Below are 12,899 nucleotides of genomic sequence, written 5' to 3'. Positions count from 1 at the left end.
GATGGTCTCATCCGTCTTGACGCCCACATCATTACCCCAATGCTCCTCTCTTCCTTGCTCCATGCCAAGGAACCTGGCTAGATGCGCAGGATTGGAGGCCATGTCCAGGTACGAGAGGGCGGAGCTCGCAGTCAAGTGACCACCATTCCGTCCTGTGGCGCCGGAGCAGAAGGAGCGGGCTTCTAGGACTTTGATACGTGTACCACGGGGAAGCTGGTTTGCGAGGTGATAGGCTGCGCTTATCCCAGTGATGCCTGAGCCAATGATAGCGACGTCCATGATACCGGCAGTGCTCGGCCAGGAGCCAGGAGAGCGACCATCATGGACTGCCTGATCGGGCCCTGGGGAGGTTGAAGTGACGAGCCAGTAAGAGTCCGGCGCATTGGGAATGGGGAGAGGAGAGGGCTTGATGCTGCCCGCCATGGCTTCGAGATGTAGGTCGACTGGATCTTCGCCTGCCGCTGCTGGATCCAAGGATGGAGAGTGTGGTGCAGCGGAAGGAGCAGGAGCAGCAGCTACGTCCGCTGTCGACGTCAGACGCTCTTCTTCTCTGTTGCCGTCATCCTCGTGCTCGTAGGGAGGCGGGGCGATGCCGGCCATTTTGATGCGAAATCAGGTTGCTCAAGCGCGATATTGTCATGCAAAGCGATAAGAACGGCGGCGAGATGAGGGCGCGGGTCGATACGATTGAGCAGGGGCGCCAAATGCCGGGCCGAAGGTTCTTGCCAGCAGAGCCTGGGCCACTCGAAACTGGCCTGCTTGTGCAAGAGGTGGGCTGAAGGGCGCTAGATGAAGGTAGGTTGCTAATGCGAAGGATGGTACAAAGCGACGTCGGTCCAAGGGTCTAAGGCCCTTCTGATTCGAGATGGCCTGAGCGCAACCTCCACGTGGCCGGCAAAGCGGTGCGTCCCTTCGACTGCTCACCGCTATGGGGCAACGAGAGTGGCCCGAGACTGGGAAGCGAGGGAGGCAGCGGAGCCTGGCCTTGGTTCCCCACTCATCACCATCGATATTCCACGCCCTCGCTCAACCTACTCTCAAATACCCTCCCGCCCATGCTGTCCGCCATCTGGGACATCATGGTCACAGTAGCAAAGCCCCTAGGCTATACGCTAGGCTCTGCCTTTGCCATCCTCGCACTCCTCTCCCCGCGCTCTCAAAAGGCCCGCTTCTACCTCAACCTCGTTCTCTACGTTGGCTCGCTGGGCGTTTGCTCCATTTATGGTGTCATCGTTTCAATACTCATGGGACTGGTAGGACAGCGTCTCAATGTCAACTACGTCGTCGCTCGCTCCTTCTACCTCCTCGCGGGAACGCTCACGGGCGTGCGATTCTCCGTGTCGGGCGAGGAGAACTTTGCGAAAGCTCGGCCAGCTGTCCTTGTAGGGAATCATCAGACGGGTATGGACATCTTGTACTTGGGCAGAATATTCCCCAAGATGGCCAGCATCATGGCTAAGCAGGAGCTCAAGTTCGCTCCGCTGTTGGGACAGTATATGCTGTTCAGCGGGGCCGTCTTCATTGACAGAAAGAATCGTCATGACGCTGTCAAGTCTTTCAACCAGGTGGGAGACGCCATGAAGAGGAAGAAAGTGAGACATTGCGTATTCAAACTGCTCCATCGCCTGCTCCCCTCTTTGCTGACCGCCATCTTCCTGCCTATACTGGCGCGCCGCAGCTCTCCCTCTGGATCTTCCCCGAAGGCACCCGATCGAAGCTCCCAGTCCCTGACCTCCTCCCATTCAAGAAGGGCGCGTTCCACCTCGCCGTCCAAGCACAAGTTCCCCTCGTGCCCGTCGTGTGCGAAAACTATCACCGCTTGTTCGACAATCGCAGCCGATTCGAGGGAGGGACCATCCGCATCAAGGTGCTGGAGCCGATTGAGACAAAGGGATTGGGCAAGGACGATGTTAATGAGCTGACGGAGAAGGTCAGGAAGGCAATGCTGACTGCATTGGTGGAAATGGACAGGGAGCGCGAATCCTTTGACATTTCGACCGCTTCCTCTTCTACGGCAGGAGAGCGCCCATCCCGCGTCGACCCCTCTGCCTCGTCCGTCCCCGCAAACCTCGCGCAAGGCGAGATGGGTCTTGGCGGTGTTGCTGGCCTGATGGCCAAGATTGTAGGCACTGGAAAGGGCAAAGACTATGTCAAACGTGCGCAGAGGCAGGAAGATGAGCTGAGAAAGAAAGGAACGAGTGGACAGCAGCCAGATGATTATGGGCTGGTCAGTGAGGCTGAGAGGGCAGGCAGAAGTACTGCCGTCGGCGATTCGGCGGGCGCTGGGTCGCAGCAGAGGAGGCCGGCTGCGTCACAGGATGATGTCGAGGGAAGTGGTGTGCTGGTTGAGGCGCCGCAGACCAAATGAGCAGGACGTGCGTCAGCGGGGAGCAGCATAGGATAGCTCATCAGAAGAGGTTGAGAAGGCAGTAATGTAGCGGCACAACACCACTAATACCGTTTGGGTCACGAAGGAATGGTATACAGATTGGAATCGACAGAGAACCAAACAAGACTACTGACTGACTGACATGTCGACGATGATGAGAGGTCTCGCCACGGCAAATAATAAGACAAGAGAGCGTGAAGAGTGATGAGGTAGACGCTCGAGTGAGTCGATGCTGAGTGGTCCAGAGGTAGTCAGCGATACAATGTCGAAGGTCCTGTTCTCTTCGGCGCAGTGGGTGAAGCTCCCGCGCTTGGAGTAGTCGATCGTGACACAGCGGTGGACGACACGGTTCCGCTCCCCTTCCTGGTTCCACCAGTCGTCGTGGTCTTCTCCTGCGCGGCTGTAGCAGCCGCAGCCACATCGCACTTTGCTGCGATCCCGCGCATCGCCTCCAAGCTCCTTGTGACCCTCGCATGGCTCAATGAGCTGGCAGGCGTATTGCGCACCAGCTCGGCAAGCAGGAGAAGGTAGCGCGGCGGGCGCTGCAGGGGCATGATGGCCACGTCGAGTGGGGAGAGCGCTTTTGCTGACGCAGCTGCAATACCGCCGCTGGGCGACTGCTCGACGAATGTGGCTGGGACGTCAATGGTTGACATGGACGACGATAGACGCTTGCTAGCAGCAGCGGCCAGACTGCGTCGGGTCGAAGCGAAGCCCCAGGGCGAAGCGGAGCGGGAGGGAGGCTGCGATGCTGGTGCGATGGGGCTCACGTCGCTACCCATCGCAATTCGCGATGAGGGGGATGGAGGAGGGCCGGATACACTTTGGCTGTTGAGCGCGTCAAGAGAGCCTTTGCGACTGATGGACCTGCCATTGACGTCGATCCTGTCTCCGCCCAGAGCGTCCGCAGAGCCACTGGTCGATGCTTTCGACTTGGTAAAGTTGCGAGGATGCACGCTGCTGATCGTGCTGCGCCTCTTGGACACTTTTTTGCCGGCTACACCCAGCTCAGCATCGACTGAGGTGGCTGCAAATGCAGGAGGGCAATCCACGCTCACCCTCGTTGAACCTCCCCGTAGCTCTGGACTTGAAGGGCGTGTGAGGGCGTGGGCGTCCATCGATTTGCTGAAACGGTGTGACACGCCTCTGGATGAGCTTGGCGACGACGCTGCGGCAGAGTCTGCAGAGACACCATGCGCTTCCGTGGAATCATACGGCGCCAATGTGAGCACGAGTCGATCCTTCGCTTTCCCCCTCGGCCCCTGCGCGTGTCGCAGCCCGGCCATGATCTCATTGGCTGCCGTACTCCATGCGACGAAGGTGGCTTCCAGCTGAGGAGCAACGATGGCGAAGGCGGCTCCCACGCCAGATGCTGTTGGGTTGGAGTCGATGCGTGACGAGAGCGTGCGACTGAGAGCGATGAGTTGAGGAAGAAGGTTGCGCATCAAGGGAAGATGGCGATCAATCGGTACAGCTGTTGCCGTAGAGCCAGATGAGGGAGAGTTGGAGGATGACGACTTAACCGTTGACGTGACGCTTGAGAGGCCTACGACCGATTTACGTTTGGCTATCGTAGGTCCGTTGCCGCTGCGATTGCCATGGGCTGCAGAGAAGGTGGTGGAAGGCGAGGCCGAGGAGGACGACGGCGCAATAGCTTTCTTTCGCACAGCCTGCAACAAGCTCTCAAGGTGGCGCGCGTAGCTCTTCTCAGTGGCGAGGAGCTCTCGAATGATGAACAGTGCACGCACCTCCCTCTTCCAGTCGTCATCGTTGGCAAATGCGTTGTGCAGCTGAGGCTGGCCGCTAGCATGGCCGACATTGGCCGCGACGAGGGCGATGGAGCCAGGCGGATGAGGCTGGGACAGAGCTGCAGTGAGCGCCAGAGGCGCGTGCAATCCACTGTCAAAGCTGTTGCCGCCAGCCAGAGCTTGCATGGCGGCAGGATCGCCCTGACTGGCACCCCTGACCTCGTGACGGACCTCGGCGTGAGTCTTGCCCCCCAGACGACCGTCGGCGCTGGATGATCTGCGAGAGGTCGACGAGCGAGGATTGCTAACCGCTCGTCCTCGCCTCGAAGTGACGTCGCCAGACCCACTCGCACCTGGCCGTGCTGAAGTCACAGCATGCTCAGTGTTCTCCCTGCCACTGACATCTCTCGACGCCTTGTATCCCGTAGCCATCCCCATCTGCGCCATCCGCGTGATCTTCTCTGCCTTCTCTGCATCCTTTGCTGCTTGCTCATTGTGTTGCCTTCTCGCCCCCTCGAGCATCTCCAGGAAAGCTTTGTCGTCCAAATCTTGCAAGTGTGGGCGATTTAGCCGACGCATCGTGGGCGCATCACTGTCGAGACCATACACTCCCAGCGAGGACGAAGGGCGTGGCATACGCTGGCGAGGTGCACTAGCCACGGAGGTATCGATCTTGAGTGCTCCCGGAGACAGCTTCGAAGCTGCGGCCGGATTTCGAAGCGAAGGAGCTGGTTTCTTCGCCAGGACAGGGGATTCTTGCCGGGTCGACTTGCTGCTCTTGAGACCGCCAGGCTGCGACGAGCTTCGCGGCGGGATGGAGCGGTCTGGTGAGTCAGGCTGCTCACTCTCAATCCTCCTCGATGACAAGGGCGGCAGGTAGCCATTCGCAGCGCGAGCCTGCTGGGAAGATGCTGCTGTACCAGTCCTGGGAAGGATCGTTGACGCTGTCTTCTCTCTGGGGGCGACATGGGTCCGTGTCTGGGCTGGTGCAGTCGGACGACCGCGCGCCACTCTTTTTACCGCAGTCGAACCGCCCTGGATGATCGCGTACGGCGAGTCGACCGTTGAAGACTCGATGCGGCGCGGCGGTGTAGGGATGTTCGACATCAGATCGAGGCTACGTCGGCCAAAAGGTCCGCCCCTGGAAGGTGATGGGCTGGGATCAGCGGCCAAGGATGCTTGCGCCCTCGATGATGACAGCTTCGCCGAAGAAGTCCTTGGAGATGGGACAGGCGCAGCACCTCGAGTTGGCGTGACTCCAGCATTCAGCGTCTTGGACGTACCACGAGGAGTGGCACCGATACGTCGCGTGATAAGGCCGCTCATGGAAGATACTGAGCGAGGCGGGAGTGGCATGGGGGGTGAAGTAGGTCGCGGTGGGGTGTAGTCATTTCGACCAGCAACAGATGGCCGGGGGTCGAAGACGGTAGCAAGAGTTCGCGTGAAGGTAGAGCGCCCTGGAGTCTTGCGAGTTGATGTTGATGCGTGCAACGAGCTGTCTGAGCGATCTGAGTTGCTTCTGGGCGATGTACTGCTGCTGTCTGAGGTTGTGGCAAGCGGGGCGATGGGGGGCCGGAGCTGGGGGTTTGCACTCTGATCCCTGGGACTCGGCCCGTCTGAAGTTGGAGGGAGAGGCACAGATGTGTTGGACAATAGCGGCGGGGGCAACATTCGCTCGACCTCATCGATACTGTCTTCTCCACCATCGACGAAGTCAACGGGCTCGCCCATCCTGACAGCCGTCGACCAAAGCTGCGCTAGATTCGGCGAGAGAGGCGAAGAAGCGTTGACAGATCCCGAGGATGTCTTGCGATGGCCACTTGGACCGGCAGCGCTACTTTTGCTCCTGACAGAGCTTGTGCTGGCTGCTGCCTTGGGCGCAACGTACACTTGCGTACCCTCATTTTGGCCCTTGCGAGACTGTTTGCGGATCATGCGAGGGCTCGTCTCCTGAGAGCGAGCAGAAGCTGCACTCGCTTTGCGTAGCCTTGCTAAGTCGACGTCGCCTCGCTCCTGCTTGACCGTCTTTGAGCTCTGCTTGGACACGTTCGAGCCTCGTGGGCTAGCCACGCGCCGGCTCTCGATGCTCGTACGAGCGTGAAGCGGAGGAGGAAGCGGCGGCGGCTGCTCTTCGTCGCAGTCGCAGGCAGCTGATGGCTTGCCTGACATACTGCCTTTCTTACTCAGCACGCGTGTCCACTTGAATGAGGAGGGAGCACGCCGCGACGAGGCTTGACGATCCATGCCAGAGCCCATAAAAGACTGCTGCGAGGTCTCGATGGGTGGGAGGTGGAACCAATCAAGCTGACTGGCTTCGGGCAGAGGTACATCTACGCTGGTGGGAGACAGGTCGGCCGCAGCCGCAGGCATAGCGCCACCGCTTAGGTGACCTTCGACCTCGCCGACGCTTTTTGACCGCGTCCGTGTCAGCGGAGGCCTAGCAAGAGGTGGCGCCGTGAATGGCGTCATGAAGGTGGCGAGATCCGTTGAAGGTGGGCTCCTCGAGATGCTGGGAAGAGGTAGTGAAGGCAGAGGTTCCGGAGCACTCGTGGGGGCTTGCGATGTCTCAGTGACACCTTCGCTAGCTGCTTGTTGCAATCGAGGAGCTGTGACAGCCTCGCCGACTTCCACTTCATGAGCCACGCCCGTAAGCTCCTGACGCGCGCGAGAGCCACGCCTGAGAGAAAAGTAGGAAGGAGTCGAGGTATCGACGGCGGTGGTAGACGCAGACTTCGCCGCCATGCTCTTCGCCGGCGACGTCCCATGCAAATTGGACTTGGACATGCGCTTGAAGAGGAAGGGTGAATGGGAGCGAGGGGGATGAGAACTTGCCGTAGCCTCTTTGCTGCTTGTGGCAGATCCCCCAGCATCGCTGACATTGGACGTTGATGCAGATGGGGACGGTTGGATAGGACTCGAGTGGGTATCGCTTTCGGACGAGGGAGGTTGAGCGCCAGCTCGAGCCTGTCGAGTGCTAGGCTGACCCCAAAGCTGATTCGTCTTGAGGTACTTGCCGCCAGAGATGAGGGCTGATCGGAGCGTCGACCGAGATGACATCGTCGGCGACTTGGGCGCGACGGCTGCACTGGACGAAGAGGGAATACTGTTCACACTCTCATCGGCGGCAGCACTTCGAATAGAGTGCGAATATGCATCCTGCGGCGTCAAGAGCGCTTCTGAGCCCTCGCGATTTGCAACGCCCGGGACAGGCAGCGGCTTGTTCCGGTGATTCAGGTCAGCCATCCCGCCATGCATGGATTTCGTCACCATCGGCGCAGTATCTTGAGCTTCTCCTGTTGCACCTGATAGTAATATACCAGCCTCGGTCGCTGCTTGTTTGCTGATGACGACCAGAGGCTCCGTGTCTGGGCTCGTGGGTATCGTGCTCGCCGAGCTGCGACTGCGATGCAAGCTGCCCAGCGAATCGCTGCCATCAGTTGCGGTGGCTCGAGAAGATGCCTTGCGGTAGAGCAGGCTATCCCGGCCTGATGAGGACGCGCCGTCTGTAGCGGTGCTCGAAGAAGCCTGCGACTGGACGGACATGCTGCGGTGGTGCTGTTGACTATATGGTGTGTATGCTGTGGATGAAGTTGAGGATGAGGTACCAGACCGAGTGCCAGCTTTGGATCTTCTGCGCTCCAGAGCATTTCGAGAAGAAGACGGCGAGCGGGAGACCGGAGCTGCGGCCGCAAGAGGCGCGCGTCGAGTGGGACGCTCAGGTGAAGCACCTATATTCGGAGAGGCCGCGGAGGAAGCCGTGATGGGAGCCTGAGGCTCCACAGTGCTCGCATTCGCGCTGTCTGGCTTAGTCTGGCCCGCAGCATTCCGCGATGAAAAGACCCGTCTGCTACCTGGCCCGGCATGGTGGGTCGTGGACGTCGAAGGCGTAGAGAAAGCAGCTGTCGCGATGGTGCTAGATCTGCCGCCGCTCGTCGAGCTTGGCATGTTGAGCGTGACAGCTACTGTCGATCAGCAGCAGAGACAAGCCGTCTCTGACTGCAGACGTGACCCTTGCTGTCAGATGAGGGGGCTGATGGTCGCCGAGAAGGAAGATGCTGGGAACGGCTGCGTGTTGAGCGAAGCGGCGAGGGTCCATGCAAGCAAAAGAGGCATGAAAGCACCCGTCGAGGCAATCGGAGCTGGCAGAACAGCTGCCTCTACCAAGGCACGGCACTTGATGGCTGCCTTTGCTATCGCGAGGGATCGAAAGTGACGATGACACCGAGACGCGAGGAACGGCGCGAGCAAGCCTCGCTGGGTGAGCGAACGGCAGGAGAGTGCTAGCGTACGCCGCGCGAGAGGTTGCGCTGAATGTGGTCGGGAGGGAGGGGGGGACTACGATGGTAATGAGGATGGAAAAGGCGACTCGACAATAGGTACGAAGCGAAAGAGCCGGCGGGGGCGTCGCTCGAACGAACATGCACAAAGAAGCGCACTGTCCCCCTCCCCTCCCTCGCTCGTCCTCGCCGCTGCTTCTCCTGCGCTCCCAGACCCGCTTCTCCTCCGCGCTTCGACACTCGGTCCCCCTTTTTTGGGTGTCAGTGAGCCCGCTCAACCGATAGACCTTCTGTTCCTCGCTCAGACTCAAGTCTGCTCTTGCGGACTGATCTCATTCTTCCCTGTTTGTCTCCGCGCTCCTCATCGCATCATCATCATCATGACTCAACGAGAGCGAGACAGGGCAGCCAGCAGCCGGGAGCTGATGGAGGTTATCGAGATTCTCTCCTGCACGTCGCAGGGCGCTCGGCGTCGAGACGCGGCGGGGCTTCTGAGTTGAATGCGCTTGAGCTGAGTGAGAGGGCAGAACAGGGTCCAACCCTCAACTTGCGGTCTTGTCGACCCGCGAGCGAGCAATGCACGCACAGCCCGCGGCCTAAGTGAATTGACAAGGGCGATGATAATGACGACCACGACGACGACAGCAGCGCCCCGACGCTACCGATGCTCAATTGGCATCGCATTCAGTTCATGTTCATGGCATGGCGCACGCTACGTGGCATGCCCGTCGCAGGCTCGCCCGATGTTGCTCTTTTTGACCATCAAAGATCTCACACGCGGCGGCCCATTGTCGCACGTCACTCACGCGCTCGCCCTGCCGCCCGCTCCATCTCTCGTTCCTCGCTTGTTCGTAGACACCAGGCGATCTCGACGAGCCGAGTTGCAACCAACGCCCAAGGCGTCGTTGCTTGTCTACCGTAGCATCGTGGACCCTGGACAAAGCCTTGTCTCACGCAGGAAGGAGATCTACGTCAGACAAAGGGAGGGAAATATGGGTACATCTCTTGATAAGAATGAACAATGGATCGTGCGCCCGAAATTGTCAAGACAGCCTGCTTAGGAAGCTTTCAAATTCCTTCCCCGCACCCTGGTCCAACCTGGGTACCCACGATGTCGAAGACGATGATGAAGACGTCTGCGAGCTCGTCGGTCCATTGTCCTCCTCATCGCCCCTCCCCCCAACAAAACGCCCGCTTGCGCGCCTGATCACACCGATGGGTCGAGCCTCCTTCCCCTGGGTGCGACGTCTTTTCACTGGCAATGGCAGAGGTGGCGGTGACTCGTCCTCTGTATGCGATGACTGCGAGGAAGGCCATGCGAGTGGCTGAGTCTCGCCTCCATCACCATCATCGTCGTTCCCATCTGCTCGCGTAACTTGAGCAGCTGCTGCAGCTGCTGCGGCGTTGGCATTGAAGCTTCGAGTGGGCGATGGTACCACGCGAAGGACCCGTTGAGACCGAGCAGGCACCACTGGACTGTTGGCCGCATCCACAAAGCCCGAGTCGTCCGCAGCATCGCGCTCTTTGCTGTTGCCATTCTGATCGCGACGCAATACTGCCTCCTCGATGTCTGCGTCCTCCTCGTCGCTCAAGATGTCGGTCTGGTCGCGAGGAAGCGGGTGCTCAGCAAAATGAGCTCGCTGCGCCGCCGTGAGGCCCCGCGCAGCTGGCGTTGCACTCTTGCTGCTCCTTTGCTCCTCGTGTGGCGTCGTAGATGGCCACCGCGTCGTCTCGTCAAAGCCAAAGCGCCCAAGTGTCGGCTGATGGCTGGTCCGCGAGGGCTTCTCCCGCGGCTGTTCCCAATCTGCCCAAGCATCGTTTACGGCTGACCAGCGGGAGATTGCTGGCCGAGCTTGAGATGCTGAAGTTGATGTCTTGCTAGATCGCTTCGGATCGGCTGGCATCGGCTCTGGCGACGGCGAGAATGCCAAGGGCTGCGTAGCATCACGATCCACTTCGTCCGGCTTTTCACGTGTCGGCTGGCGTTGCTTTGTCTCTAAAATCACTTCGTCGTCGCTATCATCGTACTCGCCCTCCAGTGGCTGCGTCTCAGCGGGCGGTGAAGACAGCGACGAGGAGCTGTCCGTGTTTGATGCGCTACGGTTTGCGGCCGCCACTACGCACTTTTGAGTGGATTGGATGGTGCCAAGGCGAGCACCCAATGCCTGTCCCAGTGGCCCCCTCTTTGCGGTTGACTTGGCAGTGCGAGGAGGCTGGGAGCGCGCGGGCGTTTCTGGTATCTCCGAAGGAGGGTCAGGCTCGCGGTAGGTTTCATCTGGCAGAAGAGCACCACGATGATGGGGCGTGGATATGGGCGATTGCGGAGACAGGCTAGGCGAGGATGTGGTGTAGTGCGTCTTGGCCGCTTCCGCCGCTTCCGCAACAGCAGTAGGTGACGAAGGCGCCGATGATAGGCTCGAAGATGCCTCGCGCTGCCGAGATAGTTCTACCGCAGATGGCTTCGCGGCTGGACGCGGATCGGCGCCACCTGTGGCAAAGAGGCGGCGTGCATGGAAGGGCGAAGGGAGTGGCTCGCCATCTTGCGTTTCGAGGGCGTAGATCCTACGATGCGATCGAGGCGAGCGAATAGCAGGGACAGAAGCGACGGGCGTTGCTGCTGATCGCGCTGGTGGAGGTGCAGCACGACCTTGAGATGAGGAGAAACGAGTTGGCCTTGGAGGCGACGGACCAGGTCGTAGGAGACTCTCCTCGTCGCTGTCTTCGTCAGCGTGGATGGCAGCCGGATTTGCCACAGGATCCGAGCGATGCATGTTGCCCGTTGCGGTCGGCTGCCGGCGAGGTGAAAGAGGGAGGCGCTTATTCGGGCTTGAGTTGCTTGGACGTGGACTTGCAGGTCTTTTGACAGGTACGCGTACGTCTCCGCCGGCGCTCACTGGACGCTGTGGTGGCCGGACATGCTTGATTGTTGTTTGGGCAATAGCTGTTGGCGCACCGATCGATCGAGCGATGCCTTCCCTCCTTGCCTTGTCAAATGCTTCTCGCTCCACCTGACGCTGAGCATCTAGGTCGCCTGCCGTGGGCTGTAGTCCAGCAGACACTCGATATTGAGGTGCTTTGCGACGAGCGTCGATCTCCCACTGCATGAGCGAGAACTCTGACAAGGACTGGTGCATATATGGCGTCTCTTGGAAGGGCGACTGCGGTGAGACCGCGCCTGCAGCCGCATGAGCAGCAGCGAGCCTTTGAGCGGAATTTGGTGTGCGAGTGCGAGAAGCGGCTGCTTTTGGGCTCTTGTGGCTCGGAGTGACAGCGTTGACGGGTGTAGCCGGTCTCCTTCGTCTTTGTTCCACGGGTGAGGCAACTCTGCTTCGCTGCCTCTTTTCTGTGCGATCCTCTTCAGGGATCCGCATCGGTAGCGGTGACTTTGATGTAGCACGCCTCGCTCCACTTCTTGAGCTTTCTCGATCGACAGGAGCAGCTAGCGGCTCTGAGACATCGCTGCCTTTAGATTTCGTGCGAAGCTTTTGTGCCCTTTCTAGCCATCTACGCTCCTCTTCGTCCTCGTCCTCCGAGAGGTGGCGAGCGCCTACTGCTGGAGTAGAAAAGTCTTCGTGATCGCCATGCTCGTCTTCGGGGACCCACTTGAAAAGCGACGTCAACGGCGACTGTGTCGACGCAAATCCTCGACCGAGGGCGGCGAGGTGCAGCTTCCGAGCTGGGACAGGTGGAGCCTTTGAGCTGGAGGCGGTGGATGCAGCTGGTGCTGGTACAGATTCTGGGGCAGGTGGAGGGGTATTCTGATGCTGATGCTGTTTTGATGCTTGCTGAGATTTGGTGAAGTAGTTGCTGATTTGCGGCTGACGAGACGAGGACGAAGAAGACGAGGTGGCAGCTGCGACGGGCCGTGGTCTTCGAGCTGACGCTGATGATGGCGTCGCTGATGGCGTCGCTGACAGCGCCAATCGATTAGACGCGCTCATTGTCACCGGCTTGTGTTTCAATGGCGGTCCCAATCGCTCTGTGGCCTCTCGAATGAGTCATGGGACTTTGCAGAGGAGCCACTGAGCAAAGAAAGGGAGGATGGTGGGGTGAGGAGAAGTGACAAAAGGGCAGGACGGAAGCAGCGGACTCAAGAGGGCCAAGCGCGTCGAGCACCGAGACGCGCCCGCCCCGTGTCCGCTCAAGCCAGGCCAGGCCAGTCAAGGTGGTCCGCGAGCACTCAGCCAATGTCAATCTCGCGGTGTACGAGGCCGCCTGATGCTATGGTCATGCCATGCTTTGCAGTATCTTGTCCCCCACGACCTTCCATTGGCGCCTTTGTCGAATTCATAGCGCTGAAATGCGTCTCCTCAGAGCCATCGTATCTCTCGCTCTCAGGCTGCAACGCATCGTCATGAGGATGCCAATGAGACATTGCTTGATTTCCTTTGTCCCGTCCCCTCGGTCATCGTCGTCGTCACCGGCTCGCAACCCTAGTTGCACCGCAATAGGGAGCGACGGGGGCTCACGATCGTACCGAGATGG

General features: G+C 59.6%; 3 protein-coding genes across 3 annotated transcripts; 1 reads left to right on the top strand and 2 right to left on the bottom strand.

The window, feature by feature from the left end:
* Window positions 1-1,055: 1,055 nt before the first annotated feature.
* Window positions 1,056-2,514, top strand: BDZ90DRAFT_272873 (1-acylglycerol-3-phosphate O; the record flags this gene model as incomplete). The annotated part of the gene is made up of 2 exons (XM_025508781.1): window positions 1,056-1,592; window positions 1,679-2,514. 2 exons carry the CDS (start codon window positions 1,056-1,058, stop codon window positions 2,366-2,368), a joined length of 1,227 nt encoding a protein of 408 aa, XP_025364990.1. The 3' UTR covers window positions 2,369-2,514.
* Window positions 2,515-2,640: 126 nt separating this feature from the next.
* Window positions 2,641-8,082, bottom strand: BDZ90DRAFT_257457 (hypothetical protein; the record flags this gene model as incomplete). Its single annotated transcript, XM_025507958.1, has 1 exon — window positions 2,641-8,082. The coding sequence occupies one exon, from the start codon at window positions 8,080-8,082 to the stop codon at window positions 2,641-2,643; it is 5,442 nt and encodes a 1,813-aa protein (XP_025364989.1).
* Window positions 8,083-9,393: 1,311 nt separating this feature from the next.
* On the bottom strand, window positions 9,394-12,495 carry BDZ90DRAFT_229396 (hypothetical protein). Its single transcript, XM_025505041.1, has one exon. It carries the CDS (start codon window positions 12,353-12,355, stop codon window positions 9,458-9,460), a length of 2,898 nt encoding a protein of 965 aa, XP_025364988.1. The 5' UTR covers window positions 12,356-12,495; the 3' UTR covers window positions 9,394-9,457.
* Window positions 12,496-12,899: the final 404 nt, after the last annotated feature.

The sequence above is a fragment of the Jaminaea rosea genome (assembly GCF_003144245.1).
Source record: "Jaminaea rosea strain MCA 5214 unplaced genomic scaffold BDZ90scaffold_1, whole genome shotgun sequence".
NCBI classification, from domain to species: Eukaryota; Fungi; Basidiomycota; class Exobasidiomycetes; order Microstromatales; genus Jaminaea; species Jaminaea rosea.
This window is presented reverse-complemented; position numbering and strand designations above follow the sequence as displayed.